Source organism: Pseudogymnoascus destructans (genome assembly GCF_001641265.1).
Source record: "Pseudogymnoascus destructans isolate 20631-21 unplaced genomic scaffold scaffold_1, whole genome shotgun sequence".
Classification (NCBI taxonomy): domain Eukaryota; kingdom Fungi; phylum Ascomycota; class Leotiomycetes; order Thelebolales; family Thelebolaceae; genus Pseudogymnoascus; species Pseudogymnoascus destructans.
In genome coordinates, this window is record NW_020167520.1 from 118,339 (window position 1) to 135,591 (window position 17,253).

The following is a 17,253-nucleotide window of genomic DNA, read 5'->3' on the forward strand; positions in this document are numbered from 1 at the left end:
TTATGGCGTCTGGGAAGTAACGGAGGTTTTATAGTGGCTGCCTCACCAAACGCCACTCCCTGAATTTAATTCCGTCGCGTCCTCCCAAACGCGACATTACGACGGAACCCCGCTGTGACCTCGCCCCATCTCTGGCGCAACGTAACCAAACAGAACCCATTCCACAAAGCCGATAAAACACAAAATCGCCCTGTGTAATACACGATCCTATCTAGCCAACTTTAACCATGGCTCCAGGACGAAAACGCCGCGCAGTAAGCGTTCGTGATTCCTTAGCCTTGTCTTGTGTTAACAAAGATCCAGGAAGTCGCACCAGAATCCTCTAACGAGCAGTCCGAAGACGAAGGGCCACGGAGTACCCAGCGCAGACGCCAAAACCAACCTGTGGAAGAGGAAGAGGAGGAATACACCCAGAATGGCGCAGAAGAGCCCACGGTCATCGATGCGGCGGATGGAGACGAGGAGGAGGTCGGGAGAGATCCGAGGGGAACTTATGGGCTGGTGATGAAACTGGTGCGCTATGCATTGGCGTGTGAATTTGGACGAGTGCCGATCAGGAGAGAGGGGATTAGAGAGAAAGGTATGTCAGGCAGGATTGGTATGGGTACGTTTGGCTGACATTGCTGTGTAGTCTTTGGGAAGCACGGCGGCCGCAGGTTTCAGCAACTATTCGATGAGGCGCAAGTTCTCCTGGAAGAGAAGTTCGGGATGCAAATGGTCGAGCTGCCTTCAAAAGAGAAGGTTACTCTGAAAGACAGGCGAGGTATGCTCTCCTCCAGTTACTCCCACTCTGATACGTTCCGCCTGCTTACAAGAAGTTTTAGCTGCCGTACAAAAGGCCGCCGCTACATCAACCAACCGCTCATACATCCTCAAGTCTATTCTCCCGCAGAAATACAACATCCCCGCTATCATAACACCATCTCATATCCCCTCCGCCTCCGCAGAAAGCGCATACATGGGTCTCTATACCCTCATAGTGTCTATAATCATGCTCAACGGCGGGCGGGTCTCAGACGAGAAGCTGATGCGGTATCTCCAACGCATGAACGCAAACGTGAACACGCCGGTAGACAAGACGGAGTTCTTGTTTGCGAAGATGCAGAAACAGGGGTATGTCGTGAAGATCAAGGATAACGCTAGCGGCACCGATATTACGGAGTGGATGGTTGGTCCGAGGGGGAAGGTGGAGGTTGGGGCTGAGGGCGTGAAGGGGCTTGTGAAAACAGTGTATGGGGATACGGCACCGGATGATTTGGATGTGAGGCTGAAGGCTAGTCTGGGGATTAAGGATGGTCCTGAGAGGAGGGAGAGGCAGGTTGTTGAACCGGAGGGAGAGGAGCAGGGCAGGGCAGGACGGAGAACAAGGGCGGCCGAGGCTGAGGAGGAATGATGATATGATGGGTTAAGGATTGATAGACATATATACCCCTGGGATACTACTGGAGTTGCTGGAGCTGGAAGGAATGGAAATAAACATTTGGTAAATCGAGGGATATCACAGGCTGTTGCATAGGATCATGGAAATTATAGGCCAATTGACAGATGCGGTAGCAGCTAAATATATCCGGGATCGGGTGCTGTCCTTCATCCTCCATATAACCGTCTGACAGCTATCAACGTACTGTTCGCATCGTTGCCATCCTGTTCTCCCCTATGCGCACCTAATCCCCATGATTTCCCCTCCCTAACGCCTTGCCTTTCCTTGGTGCTGTAAAACCATACACTCCCCTTACACCTCCCTTGGGACATTTCAATCATGGACCTCTGGGGGTTTGCCAACCGGTTGTATCATTTTCTGCCATTCATTAGCCTCATGCACCCAAAAATCTTGAAGTTGACCGACGAACCTCAATAAGCGCAGCGCGAACTCTCTCCTTTGGCTCTCCCATCCCAATAGTCATATAGCTTAAGAGAGGCGGATGCCCGATATATGACGCATAACTATCGCGCTGGATATTGCTGGTCCACTCGAACTTGGTCGTGTCGGCATGTCCAGTCCCAACGTATCGGGCTTGGAGCTGCTCCAACTGCTGCTGCGCGCGGAGCTTGTCTGCCTGTATGCTGGTTAGATATATACATAAAAGAACATCAATGACAACTTACCATCGTTGAGGTAGAAAGGGTTCTAGAAAGACCCAAGTCAGTGCTGATGGAACAAGATGGGTCTGCTATTCAGCGGCGCATGGCAATACTCTAAACATGTCGCCGATAAGGATAAGCAGTGTTTTAGCGTCTTTATTCCACTAACCTTTCCTTCAGCCTCGCCTTTTGGACCCCGACGTCTAGATCGCATCACTTGCGCACGAAAAAAACAAATTACCATCTGTTCCTCGCCATATAATGCGAGGGTGCTATTTTATCAGAGGATATCCCAGCAAAGATGACTCATAACACAATGATGGCCGATATTCAACCGACATACCCACTCTCGAAGGCTCAAGTCGACGAAATTGCCTCTCTTCATGAGGCAGACACGTCGGAGCTCGAGGGGCAATTGAAGAAGCTCTCGGAGACATGCCAAAGTAACTGCGCCTCGGGATTTTCCAAATGCACAACCCATCAGAATGAGATGCGCAAACTGTACCAAAATGCATACACAGCAGAATCGGCTGGACGCTGGACCTCATACCGACCAGCGGAATATACCAAAGATCTAAAGCGAATGTTCGATGCGCAGGCTACCATAGAGAAGATCAACGGCCGCGTCCGGAGGGAGAATATGCAGCATATCAAGGACTCGCAATGCACTTTTGGACCCAGCAACCATCCGACGGTTAAGAAGGTTAAGATACGAGCTGCTGAATTGCGTGGGACAGGGACGTCTCTAGCGGACATTGATAGCTACATTATCCAAGAAGAGGGAAAGCTACTGAGTACGCTCACTCCCGAACAGCAAGAGGCCCAGGCCGAATACGACAAATCCAAATCTGAGGCCGAGAAATACTCCTACCTCCGCACAAGCGCCTGCACCGCCCAGCCAACCGACACACCCCGCGACGCCGAGCTGCGACAAAAGTGGACAAAGCTATTCGACAACAAGACCCCCTACATCGAGATCCTGCCCGTGATGGAGAAAGACATCGCCGACGCAAAGTCGAACGCACAGATTCTCGAGAACCGGCTCGCGGATCTACGGAACGCGCAAGCGGCGAACAATAAAGCCAAAGCGGCGAAGGAGGAGAGTAAGCGCAAGCAGGCGAGGGATGCGATCAGGCGCTGCTGTTCGGAGGGGTGTGGGAATGTTTGTGAGCTCAGTGGGCCGAATGCGGATCTGGGGTGCGAGAGGTGCTTTGGGTTGAAGGAGGAGGGGGGGTTGCAGAACTATTCGTGGTTTTGTAGTCCGGAGTGCGCGAAAGCGAATGCGGGGAGCCATAATGCGAGGTTTCATTCGAGCTGAGTGGTGGCTGCTGAAGGGTATCTGTTTGCCTGTGTGTTTAGAGGTGGGTTTTGTAAGGGGTTTGGATGGCGTTTATGGGCGCTTTGGTGATACCCATACCTTTGTTTTGTTTGACGAGAATCTTTGTAGCTATGTACGACTGCTATTTTGACCTGAGAATAGATAGAACCTCCCATGGGAGGTCAAGTTCAAGCCAGCATAGTTTAGAATTATGGGATATTTCCCTACTAAGAATTTATTCGTCTAAAGTGAACCCTTCGTCTCCATCATTCCTTACCCATCCTTTCAATGCTTCCCTGGCATCATTTTTGGCAATCATCCTGTCTTGCAGAAGCTGGCACTGCTTCATATCTTCATATGTTTTGTGACCTTTCACAGCCCCGGATTCCACTTCATCTGACGGAGAGTTCTCCACTGAGCTAGTATCTTCCAAATCTAATAATCTCGTTATGTCGCGAGCTAGCTCCCACATCCTCTTTTTGCACACAACACTTGCGCCTCTCGGATCATTCTGTTTCCGCCCCTGAAGAACGCCTCCTATCAGCGTTTCCTCAAAGTATGGTGACCAAGAGGCGGCAATATTACTTGGCGAAATTGCATCACTCAGAAGAGGCGAGCCGTCTGCGTCGCGGCGAGAATATGCAAATTCGCTCTTCGTTGTCACCATCTTGAAGTTTTGGAAGCTATATCCTCCACTCGGAGGCACCTGTAAGTCCTTTAACCGTCCCCGCGGACTAAAGCAGCGCTCACAGCCAACAGCTACATATTGAGACTCCGGCAACGTGAGGGTTTTCAGGTATGCATTTTCTGGTGAGATGAGTAAGGAGGTGATGGAGCTGAGGACAGAGGTTATCTGCTTCAGTGTTATCTTGTCGGAGCACGATTTTGAGAGCGTGGAGGGAGCATCGGGGCGAGAGGGTTTGCGCCGGACGATGCCTAGATTCGAAAAGTAGCCACGCCCGGGCATACTGGAATCTGTTGCTGTAGGGGATGCGGGGGCAGGGATGGCCCAGGGGGTTGCATCGTCTTGGGCGGCCATGGTGAGCTCCATGCTGGCATCACCGCCTGGCATGAGTTAGCTAACTTGCGGCATGGCATGATGATTTGAGTAACGTACATGGTGCCTCAGAGCAATACATATGTAGTTTTACATCTTCCTTGATTGTGAAAGGCTGGAAGTTGCTCGGGGCGATCTCGTCCGCCCTTCTCCTTCTCACATACTTCGAGGACTGCTCCCTGGACAAAGCTATTTTCCGGCACTCTTCGAGTAAGAAACGGTTGATGGAGCGGAGAGCAACAACCTCGGCGTGCCAGTCGTGGAGAACCGTGCCGTTGGCTTCAGGGATCTTGTTGGAAGGAAGGCATTTCATTCCTGTTCTGGGCAGGTCAGTCGACGCGCAATATGTCAAGAGGCAGACAGGGGCATATTCTCACCCAAGAGCCAGACACGTCAGTCCATCTTCTCCTGGTCGTGTGTCAGTATTTATCGTGGGATGCGCGGGGTCACGGGGTATAAAACCTTGAGCAACAATTCCAGCCAGAGGAACCCATTCTCTCCGATGATCAGCTCGCTGTATGGGCTTGCGCTTCTTAGACAGAGCATTAAACTTCTTCAATACAGTTGCGGCAATAGAGTCCCCAGTGAGTTCCATTCGATATTAGACAATATACAGCCAAGACGGGACTCTTCCATAAGCTTTCGACCACCGCCGTTGCCAAACTCCCAGCACAGCCGAACCGAACAAGCACCAACACGGCTACCTTAACCACTTACGTAGCCTCGTCGCAAGTTCCGGAATGGCCAGGAATCAAATCTACGAATTATCAGCAAATAGTCAGCCACACACGCACACACACAATAACATCCATATGCCCGTTCGGGATTTCCGCCATTAACACGTGTACGGGCCCCTCCCACTACAATAGCATTGGTCCCGGTTCTATTCCAGCATCCTTCGCCGAATATGGTCCGCGAGCCTCCCGGGTTATAAGGATGATATATAAGCATGAACGGCCTGAGTATGTGTCCCCTTCCCCCTCCTTGCGCCGTGCTGCCCATTCGGCTTCGAGTCCAGTGATTTGAAGTGTCGCTTTACTGACTATGTATTTCGAGCCAATAGTCAACAAATCTCGCAAGGTTCGAGAATTCCCGCGCATTCCCCAGTGCAAGCAGCTATTCCCTGCTGACCACACAATACACAGCCGAAGTTTGCGCTCATACTACAGGTAAGATTGCTGCGCCTACGTCACCTGCTCTCGGAATACCATTTACTGACACTCTGCCGCCAGATAATCAACCTGAACAACGTCCCTCTCGTCGCCGGGCAATCCTACGTAAAATGGCACCTCCCCATGTCCACCGCCGCGGAGCACCGGGGCGCGACGACCAAGGCGCCAATCAAAGAACACAAAGTGACCTGGGACTATGAGCGCTCGCTCGTGGTGCGGTTGTCGATGGACAAGACGAACATGCTGCAGGAGTGCTTCGTCGAGTTCGAGGTCATGCAGGACTACAATGGCGGGGCGCGCGGGGAGAAGATCACGATAGGGAGGGTGCGCTTGAACCTCGCAGAGTATGCGGATATACATTATGAGGTGGGACAGGTTATGGTGAGGAGGTATCTGATGCAGGATAGTAAGATCAATAGCACTGTCAAGATCGGTCTGGGCATGTCACAAGTCGACGGGGATCGAAACTTCATTGCCCCGCCGCTCCGAACCGCAGCAGTCTTCGAGGGATTCACAGGCGCCATGGCCGTAGAGCAGGAGAAAGATAAAGCAGGCTGTACGTACCCTTTGAATCCCACATTTTTTTTTTACTCCCCTATTAACACCCCCCCAGACAACGGCGCAGTAGGCAACAACAAAGAACTCGCCGAAATGCAAGACATGTACCGCCAAACCCTCGCCGCCTCCTGGCACTGCAGCAAAGGCACCCTCGCCGCCGACCAATGCATCGAAGACATCTTCAACGGCGGCGACGGCTGGGGCAACAAGCCCGTCCCCGCCACCCAGAACCCCGCTCTGCAAACCGCGCCGGGAGCGGATGACAGCGAGGATGAGGGGATGGGGACTGCGACGCCGCGGAATCAGAACCAGCGCCGCCACCATCATCATAATCATCAGCAGCAGAATGAGAGGGGTAGTGGTGGCGAGCCCAGCAGGAATGGGTCGGGCGCGAGTAAGAAACATACCCATGCCGGGAAGAAGGCGAGGATGGAGAGTGAGATGCCCGGGTTGACGACGACGGTGGATAGGAAGGGGAATCCGCTTGGAGGGATCCGGAAGGCTTCTCAGCGCGCGTTGACGACGGATAAGGGGGAGCAGGTGCAGTCTTCATCTTCGTCGGAGGAGGGTGGGGAGAGGAGGGGAAGGAGTGGGACGAGGAGGGCGGATGAGGTGGCGGAGTGGGATGCGAGGGATGATTTGAGGGCGTGGACGGTGCCATGTGTGTCGGTTGAGGATGAGGCTGAGAGTTGAGGGGGGTGGCTTGGAGGGGGGGGGTTCTGGGTTGTGGTGGGGGGGTGTATTTTAGGATAGATGGAGTCAGGGGCGATGGGATGGGCGGGGGTTTTGACTGGCGTATGGGGGATTATAGTTGCTATTTAATTCATAGAGAATCCACGCTTATATTAACTACCATTATTCCTTTACAGTGTTTGTTTGCGAGCTGTAGCCTACACCAGCGCATCTAGTTGCAACAAGACTCCCCGATATACCCCAAATACTCGACCATTCGCCAAGACCTACCTATCTCCCCTCCCCCCCAACACCTCAAACACCTCTTCCACCAACCCCACCCCCCAACAACCCCAAACGACGCCCACCTGTTCTCCCTATCCCCCTTCTTCCGCGGCCTCTTCCCACCACTCACCCCCTCCCACCTCTCAAGCTGTGGACAATCATCTTTGAGCACCTCGATTACATTCGCAAACCTAATGCCCCCCTCCGCAGACCCCCTTTGCCGGTTATCCCCCCTCTCCTCAGCGCCAGTCCCATCCTCATCGTCGGGGAGCTCCACGCCATAAACACCCTCCGCATCCTCCCTCCCCCTCGGCAACGCAAAACACACCAGATGCAACTCCACGAACCCATCAAACACCACTCCCAAACTAGGCGTGGCAGTCATACCCGCAAATACCGAGTGCTGTTTCTGCTGCTCTTTCTTCCGCTGTTGTTCCGGATTGCCCGCGGTCTTTGCAGATTTCCTAACCAAAGTGTTGAGGAGGAAAATGGTAACAGAAGAGGAGCGGGCTAGGGTACTGAGGGTGAGGGAGAGTTGTGAGAGCAGACGGTGCGCGAGGGGCGTGGAGGTGCGGGAGAAGAGGGTGGTAATTAGGGTTGTGAGGTTGTCGAGGAGGATTATTTCTGTTGTTGGGGGGTGACGGGAGCGAAGGGGGTGGGGGTCGTGTGGTGGTTGGTGGGGGTGTTTAAGCTGGGTTTCTTTTGAGGATTTTGAGGGACTGGGGTTGGAGGGTGGTGGGTGGCCAGGTCATCATCGTCGTCGTCGTCGTCGGCGTCGCTATCCATGATCTCCCTCGTTCCAGCGCTCCTCGCATCACCCCCTCCCCCCTCTTTTTCGTCATGCAGCCCCCTACCCTCGGCAGCAGTCCCCCATCTTCCTTTATCGAGGCTGCATGTGCATCACCCCCCTCAGTCCTTCTAGTCGCACCCCCCACCTCCCCCAAAACCTCCCAAAGCCCCTCGATATCAAAAACCCTCGTAACACCTACGCGCTCCAGCACTGCATTAACCTTCTCCTCCAACCCTCCTCTCCCTCCCCCTCCATTCCCCCACCCTTTCCCTCCAATATCAGAACTCACACCCACGCCCGAGCCCGAGCCCGCGCCCACACCCCTCTCAACACACCACCTCACCACCCCCGCAAAGAGCGCTAGAGGGAAAGAGCCCGTGGAATCTATAACTGATGCGTGGGAATGTGGGCGTTCTAGTAACGACCTCGCGAGGATATGGATGGTGAGGAGACGGCCTGTGTCACCCTCCGCATCTCCAGCACTTGGGTACCCTCTTCCCCCTGGAGCCTCGCGGCGGTTGGGACTGGTGATACCACTGCTCACACCAACAACGCAGCCCCTCTGCACCCCTCCCCCAAAGAGGTACTCATCGACATCCTCAACACCAGTTTTTAATCTTCCAAGTTTCAGACCGGTGGAGGGGTCTATCTGTGTTTTGCGGAGACGGGCGAGGAGTGTAGATGCTGGGGTGGGGGGGTGGAAGTGGCGGGGGGTTGAATCGCCCATATCCCAGCTAAGGTAGCTGGATGTGAATAGCTTCTCTCAGTTGGCTTGGGTGCTTGGTTTGGTAGGCACCGTTCGGATGGTGTAGATGGTTCGGCTCCGAGCTGCTCGAGTAATAGTTGGGGGTCAAGATCCAACGGCTCAACCCATCAACTGCGTCGTCAATCAACACGCAATATTCACCCATGCCCGGATGGATATACGGATTGTAACATGTTAAACCCAAGTTCAAGTGACACATCTTGGTTTAGTTCTCATGCCTCAATCCCCTTCACTCCGAACAAAAGAGCATAGAAGCCATAAAAGCCCATCAATTTAAAAAAGAATAGACACAAGCTAACCTAACTAAGTCTATAGTTAAAAAAGCGACTCTCGAGTTGATCTTGATCTAGCCGTCTTTCCTATCGACCCAACTAACAATGAGGTTTTACAACTGCTCCCATTTACTCCATTCTCCTCCTCCACTACCATAATAAACCTGGGCCTTCCCTTCCGTGATAACTTTCCATCATAACTCTCAATGCCACTTACGCCCCGACATACATCATACCGCTATGTACACACACCGCCCAAACATCCTCCATCCGCTTATGCACGATCTTGGCGTCGTCACTGGCACGATTAATCGTGGTTCCCATGCCAGTATCATCCTTGAGTGAAACTAGTAAGGCGACCGGTGTTCTCGAAGCTGCTATCATCGTGTTCGAAGTTTCATGGCGGTCGGATCTTTCTGACATCTGAAATTGAAAAATGAAAACAAAACCAAGTTAAAAAACCAGGCGAAAACCGTCGCTTCCCAGACGCCCAGTAGTCTTCAAATGCGACAAAGCACTGGCGAGCAGAGCATGCTACTATATTTGAAGCGGGTATGAGCCAGTCCACGAACTTGAACAAGAAGGCACTATTCCTTGACATCCTCGATATGAGCTGCAAATGAGCCTCTTCAGGACCCCAGCTTCGCAGCAAGAAGGAGCCGCCTATCAAGCACAGCCCACCCATCTAATCAAAGACAGGTTTATCAGCCTTCGGCCTCTTCGGCCCCCCCTTCAGACTCTTAACCCTCGACAAGAACCCCAACCCCGGCTTCGCAGCCTCCTCGCCACCCGTGCTATCAGTAGTAACCCTCCGCTCCAAACGCGCGCCAGGCCCTTCCCTCCCCGGACTACAGCCTGGCGGCGATCTCGTCGGCTTGTTTTCCGGTTCCCTGAAGGTGATGCTTTCCTTCCTGCCAGCATTGCCATATTGGCCAGGCGAGGATGGGCTAGGGCGAGAGTCGTTGCTAGAGCCGCGTCTCGCGGGACCGGGTGCGAACTCTCGCCTCGGGTTGTTGATGCCACGGATTTTCTGTGCCAGCGACTTCTTCCTAGCAAGACCACCTCCTGCCTTTGCAGCTGCAGATTCGGCACCGGCGGTTTCCGCGGCCGTCCTCTGGATAGCTGCCTTGGAAGCTGGTGCGCCTTCTAAGAATGTTGATGTACCTAAGCCGAGGGATTCGTCGCCGTGCACGGGTTCAACCTTCATGGTTGAGCTTTGAACGCTAGGCTGTGCTCCAAGTCCGTTGGCGCGGCCTCCGTATGACTCGTAGTTGGTACTTGCTCCACCACCGGTAGAAAAGTCCTTGAATGCCTCCTCGTCATTGTTCCCGAGGAAAGCTGCGTGGTTTGGCCGCCTATTCATCGGTGGTCCTCCAACTAGGGCATTGTTCAAGGAGTCCTTTGGGAAAGCCTGCATTGGTGCACGTCTGCTACCTTGCCTGTTGCGGTGGGGATTACAGGCGTCAAATGGGCCATCGTGATGGAATACTGTGCAAATTAGAATCGTATAAGTTAAAGACAAGTGCAGATTGCTTACCTCCCATCCCATAAATGCTAGTTGCATCCAACTGATCAATAATATCAAGTTTGCGGCTGGGTTTCTTTGGGTCTTTCAACGCTTCGCGCTCGCGCTGCCTTCGCTCTCGCCTACGGCGATCTTGGCGTTTATTCTCCTCCACAGGGTCAAGTGCCTTCCCGCCACCACTGGGGCCACCCATCAACGAAGAGTCCGAATTGCGCCTCGGACGACGCTCATTAGGTTTCGTATCAGTTGGGTCGGCAAAGATGTCCAGCTTGTTTGTTGGTAGGCGTGGTTGTGGTTTATCGGTCCTTGGAGGGCCTGGAGGACGCCTGTCCTGGGATCGCGTCGGACGGTGAGACACCGAGCCATTTGGAGGGATGTTTTCGGCGCGTGAAGTATCGGTTAACGATCTGGCGGGCTGTTGAGGGCGCGAGCTTCTTGGTTTGTCATCAAGCGTCAACTCGTCCTAGATAGATGTGTTAGCCGGGAATAATGTGCAACCTGGACGGATGTAACGCTGGATTGTGTCGCTTCAAATCAAGAGCGGGGTAGTAACAACGGGATTCGTACGAATAGTTCAGCGGTGGCACTTCCTGTCGAAGGTGCCGGCTTTGCTGAAGGAGACGGGAGCCTCCACAGGCTTTCCTTAACGGTTCCTGCATCGTCGAGGAAAGGGTTCCGTGATAGCGGTCTTGGTGGGGGCTCCATTGGGGGGAGCTGGCCAGATGAGACTGGTGAAGTTGTGCGGTTGCGGAAGGGGTTGTTGGAGGGAAGGTTGAGAGAGAGGCCTGCCGCCTTCGAATCTATAAGAGCGCGCTCATGGTTAGTGAGTGCCTCTTTGTCCATAGTGTCTGCTGGGGAGGGGGGGTCGGTGGAGAAGTCGCCCGATAGGACGGTCGTCCTATCCCAAACAGAAAACAGCGGGGTCGCAATATGTAGAAAGCATGGGCAATAAATCTAAGAATAGCATACCTTCGCCACCGGATTGCGCGAAAGCCATGTTGGAGTCTGTATGGAGACTTGGGCATGCAACGCAGGTTGTCCTGGTATGGTATAGAGCTGGAATCGCAAGGCGCAAGAGTAGAGGGGATGTCGGTTTGACCCGCAAGCCAAGTCTCTATTCGCGGATGCGAGATAGGGGGTGATGGGTTGCGATGATGTATGAGGGTATCCAGAAGAGTATTCCTAGAGGGGGAAAGTTGTTGGAAGTAGAGTATGGAGAGTTGTGTAGTGGGTGGAGGGTGGTGGTGGTTGTGGAGGTGGTGGTTTTGTGTTTGTGTTTGCGAGGTTGAAAGGGGACGACCTTAGCCGACCGGAGAGCCAGACGCTAGCGAGAGGTTAAAGGTTAGAATGGAGCAGGCGGCTAGTATGGGGATGGCTTCACGTCACAGCATCACCTCCCACCACCACCATGGCCGACTCCTCATACCCTCCACCACCGCCCTCCAACAACGAGTCCAAGTATGGCGGCTTCACACGCTTCGAGATCGAACTTGAGGTATACAGTCCCCATCCCCCCATCCAGTTCCCATCCACTAACACTCCATTAGTTCGTCCAATGCCTGTACGTCTAAACAACACATCTCCATACCCTCTCAACCACCACCCACCCCCTCCCTCCCCCCTCCCTCCCCCTCCCTCTCCCCTCCCTCTCCCCTCCCTCCCCCAACTAACCCCCTCATCCAGCGCAAACCCCCACTACCTCCTCCACCTCGCAACCCTCACCACCTCCGAAACCCCCAACACCCCCAGCATCCCCCTCCTCGCCCACCTCCCCTTCATCGCCTACCTCGCCTACCTCCAATACTTCTCGACCGCGCCATATCTCAAGTACTTGACGTATCCGGGGCCGACGCTTAAGAACCTCGAGTTGTTGCAGAATGAGCGGTTTAGGAGGGATGTGTTGAGCCCGGATGTGGTGGGGCAGTTGGTTGTGGAGGGGGTGGGCGCTGTTGCTGGGAGTCGAGGGGGGACGAAGGGAGATGAGTTGTCATGATGGAGATTATGGACTGGGAGGGCTGGGCAAAGTTCGCAAGGTATATGAACCAATTGGCCGTATGATCGGGGATGTGGTTGAGGAAACCTCCATACCGCCAAAACATTGGGATGGGATATGGCATCCAGGGAAGAGGCATAGAGCGTCAGGTCGGACAGGAAAGTGGGGATGGTAGAGGGCTCCATGGAGATGGACCATGTATCAACAAGCATATAGCGGGTAGGCGTTTTATGGAGGGTTCTCTATCACCAATGCAGAAGAGACAAACATATTACAGCATAAAGTGGATAGAATACATGGTCTATCAACCCAAAACCGATACCAGCCCAAATCCCGTGATAAAAATACACCCACGGCTAGTCTAACCTCTAACAATGCAAGTAGCCAAGCCATCTATGCCTAGAACAATCGCTGAACCCCCTTGCTTCCCAGGCAACCCATTTATCTACCCCCCACCCCATTTCGCCACAACTACATTACCCCCTATACTCAATCATTCTTCCCAACAACCCGCTCGCGAACATCCTCACCCTTCGGCGTCGACAGCGTGAAATACATGACAAAATCCTCCTTCGCTCCATACCCCTTAACTCCATGATTCCTCCCCCCCTTCTCAACCTTCACCTCCCCAACCTTCACCTCCTCCTCCTTCTTCACCTCAACCCTAACCCCCCTCACATCCGCAATATCATCCCCACTCTCCGTAAACCGCCACATCACCCCAATCTCCCCCCTCACCAGCGCCGTCCCCCACAACGCTATCAGCACCCCCGGGACGAGGTACAGTAGCGCCGGCTGCGCGTGGTTCCATATATTAAGCACCGAGAGGGTGACGGCCATACCAGCTACATAACCTACCAACGCAGCGTGGAAATACGTCTTCCTGAACGCCGCGTCAGCGAGGGCAGCGGGGCGGAGGGAGGCGTGGCGGGCTGTCCAGAAGAGGTCGCCTGTTTGCGACGCGGTTGGTTTTTTGTAAGACGGCAAGGCAATATCCGATGACGCCTGGCCCTTACGGAGGTAATGAAGATACAAATCGAATCTCAGCGCAAGCCCGATCATAATCCCCGGCAACACAATATCGCCCAACCCCAACATACTCCCCCTACTCGGGCCGGGAACAACAAGCATCATCGGTGCATCAAGGGTGGTAGCCACGGTGATCATGAGGGGGGTATAGAACACCATCACGATATCGTAAATAAACAGCCCGCCCATGACGAGGGATCCCGTCCAGAAGGTGGTGGGTGACATGAGTTGTAGCGATCCGTAGCAGAAGCCGAAGCCCATGAGGTTGGTGAGGTACCAGGGCTTGCCGTTCATGTTGTAGAGCGCTATACATGTGACCCCAATGAGGAAACCAAGGGCGTCGTTGAGACGGACGCGCGACTTGGCGCTGAGGATGCCGTGGATGTAACCGCGGAATACCCAGTGCTGGTTCAGCAAGGCGCGGGTGGCCCAGATTCGCTTGGTCGTCCTGGCGGGGAAGCGTATGCTCGAGAACACGCTTGGGAAGGGGTTCGTCTTTGCTTCAACAAAGCGGCGGTGGATTTTCGTCTCTGGGCTCGGTGAGGGCGACTCGATGAGTTGCGCGGAGAGGGTCTGGTTGATGTGGTATATCTGTCCCTTCGCGGACCACATATTCGGGAACACCACCGAGGTGCTAACATTCAGCGCATCGGTCGCCAGCTTGCCGACTCCAAATACCCCGAGGGTAGAGAAGTAGTACCCCAGAATCTGATTCAGGAGCGCGGGGTCCTTGAGCCACTTAATCAGGAAGTAGAGTCCCGACAGCGTGAAGCCGGCGAGGATGGGGAACATGATCGCATCTGACGGCGTCAGACCAAGATGCTGTTCTACCTCCAGGTCCTCGTCTTCACTATCCTCATCATCCTCCTCTTTTGTCTTCCTCTTCTTTTTCACCGATATTGCGGCCGATGGCGGACGGCGGAGTGAGGCGTGCGCGCCGGCGTATATGGGGAACAAGGCTGCGAGGACGAGGTGGGTGTACATCTGCGCCATGCCGCGCTCCTGCCAGAGGAAGTGAGCCCATTCGGTGATGAGGGCCTGGGGGGTCATCTTGATGGCCGACATGGTGGCCGGGTGATGATGCAGCGAGGGGTAGAGGTGGTGGTGGTGGTGTTGGAGGACAGATGGAGTCAAAGGGGACGAGGCTGTCGACGCATCATAGAATCATAGAGACTGGCGCAGCTTAGAAGTTCTGTCAGCCTTGTGGCGGAACCAAATTCATGCGCAGCCTGATCGCGAACAACGACAGTTGCATCGATAAAACGGAATATCTCAGCAGTGTTACGGGTTACGGAATTGCAATTAGAGCGGATATATAATTGACGCATTGCCTCTTCATCAAGACCGCGATAGAACATAACGGCATCATGGCTACCAACGTAGCTCTTGAAACCACCATGGTACTCTCCACCCCCCACCCCCCACCTCGCAGCCATCCTGTCACAATAGCTAACATACTCTCCAGGGCACAATCGTAGTCGAGCTCTACGCCGACCACGCCCCCAAAGTACGCCTGCCCCCCGCCTTCCCCCGTTCCCCACTTCATGTAGCCAACCTCTCCCCCCCATAACAGACATGCCAAAACTTCTCCACCCTCGCCCAACGCGGGTACTACAACAACCTGCTCATCCACCGCATCATCCCCAACTTCATGATCCAAACCGGCGACCCCACCGGCACGGGCCGGGGCGGCTCCTCCATCTACGGCGAGAAGTTCGCGGACGAGATCTCCCCCGAGCTCAAACACACCGGCGCTGGCATCCTCAGCATGGCGAATTCGGGGAAGGATACGAACGGGAGCCAGTTCTTTATTACGCTGGCGCCGACGCCCTGGTTGGATGGGAAGCATACGATTTTTGGGAGGGTGACGAGGGGGTTGGGGGTCCTCAAGAGGATGGGGTTGGTGAAGACGGGGGGGAGGATAGGCCGGTGGAGGAGGTGAGGGTGGTGAGGGCGTATGTGCTTGAGGAGGGTGGGGGGGAGGAGGAGTGAGTTGGGATGTTGGTGGGGGGTTTAGAAGTAGTGGTGGCTTTTAAAAATGGGTGGCGTTCGGACAATGATTTGACATTGGGAGTTAGATATAGATCTTTCAAGAATAAGATGATATACATATAGCGGTGGCTTTGGCTGGCACAACTATACGTTAAGTTCAAGCCATATCAGTGAGAGCCATTACTCGTGTCATACAAGGATATCACAGAACTAATACAAAGCGAACAGACACAGCAGTGGGAATTACGTTTTATTAGCCACTACATCGAAGCCCTCCAACCCCCATTCCCCCATCTCCCCATCACGGACTTTCCAAAGTATGTGAACTATCCGACCCCACCCTCCGCACCGCCTTCCCCTTCTTCCCCCCCCCCAGTCCCCAACCCCGGCATCTGATCCACCGTCTTCCCATCCACCGTAATCTTCCCCGACTTCCACTTCTTCACCACCCCCCCCCAATCCCCAATTTCTTCTTCGGATTAACCTTCAGCGTCGGTATCCTCGCCTTCTTCCTCGGACTCTCGCCTTCATCCTCATCGCCGTCGTCGTTGTAGTTCACACCCTCCAGGTCCTCGAGTGAGCGCTTCTGCGGACTCAGTTTGATGTTTGGAGTCGACCTCCTGCTCGTGGGAGGCGTCACACCGGATTGGCCATTGATCTTCATGATTGCTGCGCGCCCGCTTGCTCGCCCGCCACCTTTGTTATGTAGGTTCAGATGTCTCGCAAACACCTTGATATTAATATACCTCGGACACCTCGGACACAGCGTAGTAGGGAACGTAACAGGTTCGGCCACCGCCGGGGGTGGCGACGGGTCCGCGGAGTCGAATGACGAGTCCGGTCCGTCAAGCTGACTCCCGCTACTAGCCAAGAGATTCTTCGACTTCGACTTGCGATTCGCCGTACTGTCGTCCTTGGGAAATGGGAGCCCATAGATATCATGGCCCTGCTTATCAATATACGGATGCCTCTTACAGTATTCCACGCCCGGCTCCGGCTTGCGGCCACCATTCCCATCAGTCGGGTGTAGTAGTTTAGGAAGTCCGCATTTGGGGCAGCGGATCTCGTGGACGGTGGCTAGCGGATTGCCCTTGATTGTGACCAACCCGTCTTCGTATATAGCAGCATCGTTCTCAAGTCGTTTGGGGGGGGAGTGCTTTTGTTTTGAGGATTTCGAGGGCGTGGTTGGCTGATCGGGAAAGGCTTGGGCGGCTTCTTGCTCTATTAGTATAGCGGCTGTGTTTGCTTTGGCTATTCGTTCGTCGCGGTGCACTTTGAGGACTATGTCGTGGATTATGTTGTATAGTTCGTCGTCGAGGATTGGGTATGTCTGTGTGGATGCCTGTGAGCCTAAACTTCTGAATTGAGGGGGGCGAGAGGACTTACGTATGCATCTAGACTGTCTACCGCCTCGCCCTCTGGAGAGACAATTAATCGAGCTTGTTCTTCGGTATCGCTGGTATATGAAGCCATGGTGTGTTCTCGGTGCTCTGCCGTGACCCTCCGGCAGCCCTTGCAGAAATTTATATAAATTGAATCTGCAAACCCGCCCAGAATTAGCACCTCCACCTCCTCAAACAAATTATGCAAATAGTTAAACTCACAAAAGCAAGGAATCGTTATGTTGGTTGTCCAGTTTCACAGCCTCCAAAAGTCAGAGCTGGTAAACCGTAATGGTCCAAGAATTCATCGGCGATAGCGAAGTGAAACCCGCAGCCCTGGCCCAAGCTTGGGTCGGCAGT

At 54.0% G+C, this 17,253-nt stretch overlaps 11 protein-coding genes across 11 annotated transcripts; 5 read left to right on the top strand and 6 right to left on the bottom strand.

Annotated features, from left to right (window-relative positions):
- Positions 1 to 227: 227 nt before the first annotated feature.
- On the top strand, positions 228 to 1,393 carry VC83_00037 (uncharacterized protein; the record flags this gene model as incomplete). Its single annotated transcript, XM_024463734.1, has 4 exons — positions 228 to 254; positions 304 to 580; positions 632 to 763; positions 825 to 1,393. The coding sequence occupies 4 exons, from the start codon at positions 228 to 230 to the stop codon at positions 1,391 to 1,393; spliced, it is 1,005 nt and encodes a 334-aa protein (XP_024328178.1).
- A 360-nt stretch (positions 1,394 to 1,753) lies between these two features.
- On the bottom strand, positions 1,754 to 2,109 carry VC83_00038 (uncharacterized protein; the record flags this gene model as incomplete). The annotated part of the gene is made up of 3 exons (XM_024463735.1): positions 1,754 to 1,798; positions 1,851 to 2,057; positions 2,107 to 2,109. The coding sequence occupies 3 exons, from the start codon at positions 2,107 to 2,109 to the stop codon at positions 1,754 to 1,756; spliced, it is 255 nt and encodes an 84-aa protein (XP_024328183.1).
- Positions 2,110 to 2,244: 135 nt separating this feature from the next.
- Positions 2,245 to 3,621, top strand: VC83_00039 (uncharacterized protein). The gene has a single exon (XM_024463736.1). The coding sequence runs from the start codon at positions 2,384 to 2,386 to the stop codon at positions 3,398 to 3,400; it is 1,017 nt and encodes a 338-aa protein (XP_024328184.1). The 5' UTR covers positions 2,245 to 2,383; the 3' UTR covers positions 3,401 to 3,621.
- Positions 3,622 to 3,635: 14 nt separating this feature from the next.
- On the bottom strand, positions 3,636 to 5,052 carry VC83_00040 (uncharacterized protein; the record flags this gene model as incomplete). The annotated part of the gene is made up of 4 exons (XM_024463737.1): positions 3,636 to 4,465; positions 4,518 to 4,777; positions 4,835 to 4,865; positions 4,920 to 5,052. 4 exons carry the CDS (start codon positions 5,050 to 5,052, stop codon positions 3,636 to 3,638), a joined length of 1,254 nt encoding a protein of 417 aa, XP_024328559.1.
- Positions 5,053 to 5,396: 344 nt separating this feature from the next.
- Positions 5,397 to 6,880, top strand: VC83_00041 (uncharacterized protein; the record flags this gene model as incomplete). Its single annotated transcript, XM_024463738.1, has 5 exons — positions 5,397 to 5,419; positions 5,521 to 5,537; positions 5,603 to 5,626; positions 5,690 to 6,185; positions 6,243 to 6,880. The coding sequence occupies exons 1-5, from the start codon at positions 5,407 to 5,409 to the stop codon at positions 6,878 to 6,880; spliced, it is 1,188 nt and encodes a 395-aa protein (XP_024328558.1). The 5' UTR covers positions 5,397 to 5,406.
- Positions 6,881 to 7,201: 321 nt separating this feature from the next.
- On the bottom strand, positions 7,202 to 8,944 carry VC83_00042 (uncharacterized protein). The gene has a single exon (XM_024463739.1). The coding sequence runs from the start codon at positions 8,659 to 8,661 to the stop codon at positions 7,831 to 7,833; it is 831 nt and encodes a 276-aa protein (XP_024328561.1). The 5' UTR covers positions 8,662 to 8,944; the 3' UTR covers positions 7,202 to 7,830.
- VC83_00043 (uncharacterized protein) lies at positions 8,945 to 11,874 on the bottom strand. Its single transcript, XM_024463740.1, has 4 exons — positions 11,467 to 11,874; positions 11,065 to 11,297; positions 10,510 to 10,960; positions 8,945 to 10,460 (listed from the first exon to the last, which is right to left on the bottom strand). Exons 1-4 carry the CDS (start codon positions 11,492 to 11,494, stop codon positions 9,658 to 9,660), a joined length of 1,515 nt encoding a protein of 504 aa, XP_024328560.1. The 5' UTR covers positions 11,495 to 11,874; the 3' UTR covers positions 8,945 to 9,657.
- SOH1 (suppressor of hpr1) lies at positions 11,875 to 12,792 on the top strand. The gene is made up of 3 exons (XM_024463741.1): positions 11,875 to 11,992; positions 12,045 to 12,058; positions 12,181 to 12,792. Exons 1-3 carry the CDS (start codon positions 11,906 to 11,908, stop codon positions 12,488 to 12,490), a joined length of 411 nt encoding a protein of 136 aa, XP_024328555.1. The 5' UTR covers positions 11,875 to 11,905; the 3' UTR covers positions 12,491 to 12,792.
- On the bottom strand, positions 12,793 to 14,643 carry VC83_00045 (uncharacterized protein). The gene has a single exon (XM_024463742.1). The coding sequence runs from the start codon at positions 14,582 to 14,584 to the stop codon at positions 12,980 to 12,982; it is 1,605 nt and encodes a 534-aa protein (XP_024328554.1). The 5' UTR covers positions 14,585 to 14,643; the 3' UTR covers positions 12,793 to 12,979.
- Positions 14,644 to 15,461, top strand: CYP1 (heme binding; the record flags this gene model as incomplete). The annotated part of the gene is made up of 3 exons (XM_024463743.1): positions 14,644 to 14,919; positions 14,985 to 15,026; positions 15,093 to 15,461. Exons 1-3 carry the CDS (start codon positions 14,887 to 14,889, stop codon positions 15,459 to 15,461), a joined length of 444 nt encoding a protein of 147 aa, XP_024328557.1. The 5' UTR covers positions 14,644 to 14,886.
- A 446-nt stretch (positions 15,462 to 15,907) lies between these two features.
- On the bottom strand, positions 15,908 to 17,183 carry VC83_00047 (uncharacterized protein). Its single transcript, XM_024463744.1, has 3 exons — positions 17,116 to 17,183; positions 16,898 to 17,049; positions 15,908 to 16,841 (listed from the first exon to the last, which is right to left on the bottom strand). The coding sequence occupies exons 2-3, from the start codon at positions 16,982 to 16,984 to the stop codon at positions 15,954 to 15,956; spliced, it is 975 nt and encodes a 324-aa protein (XP_024328556.1). The 5' UTR covers positions 16,985 to 17,049; positions 17,116 to 17,183; the 3' UTR covers positions 15,908 to 15,953.
- Positions 17,184 to 17,253: the final 70 nt, after the last annotated feature.

Bases quoted from the DNA above. Each gene is read 5' to 3' on its own strand.
- SOH1 (XM_024463741.1), top strand. From the start codon at position 11,906: ATGGCCGACTCCTCATACCCTCCACCACCGCCCTCCAACAACGAGTCC.
- VC83_00047 (XM_024463744.1), bottom strand. From the start codon at position 16,984: ATGGCTTCATATACCAGCGATACCGAAGAACAAGCTCGATTAATTGTC. The intron at 16,842-16,897 runs GTAAGTCCTCTC...GCATCCACACAG, and splicing joins TAGACAGTCTAGATGCATAC to ACATACCCAATCCTCGACGA.
- VC83_00039 (XM_024463736.1), top strand. From the start codon at position 2,384: ATGACTCATAACACAATGATGGCCGATATTCAACCGACATACCCACTC.
- VC83_00043 (XM_024463740.1), bottom strand. From the start codon at position 11,494: ATGGCTTTCGCGCAATCCGGTGGCGAAG. The intron at 11,298-11,466 runs GTATGCTATTCT...GCGCTCTTATAG, and splicing joins CGCGCAATCCGGTGGCGAAG to ATTCGAAGGCGGCAGGCCTC. The intron at 10,461-10,509 runs GTAAGCAATCTG...TAATTTGCACAG, and splicing joins TAGCATTTATGGGATGGGAG to TATTCCATCACGATGGCCCA.
- VC83_00042 (XM_024463739.1), bottom strand. From the start codon at position 8,661: ATGGGCGATTCAACCCCCCGCCACTTCCACCCCCCCACCCCAGCATCT.
- VC83_00045 (XM_024463742.1), bottom strand. From the start codon at position 14,584: ATGTCGGCCATCAAGATGACCCCCCAGGCCCTCATCACCGAATGGGCT.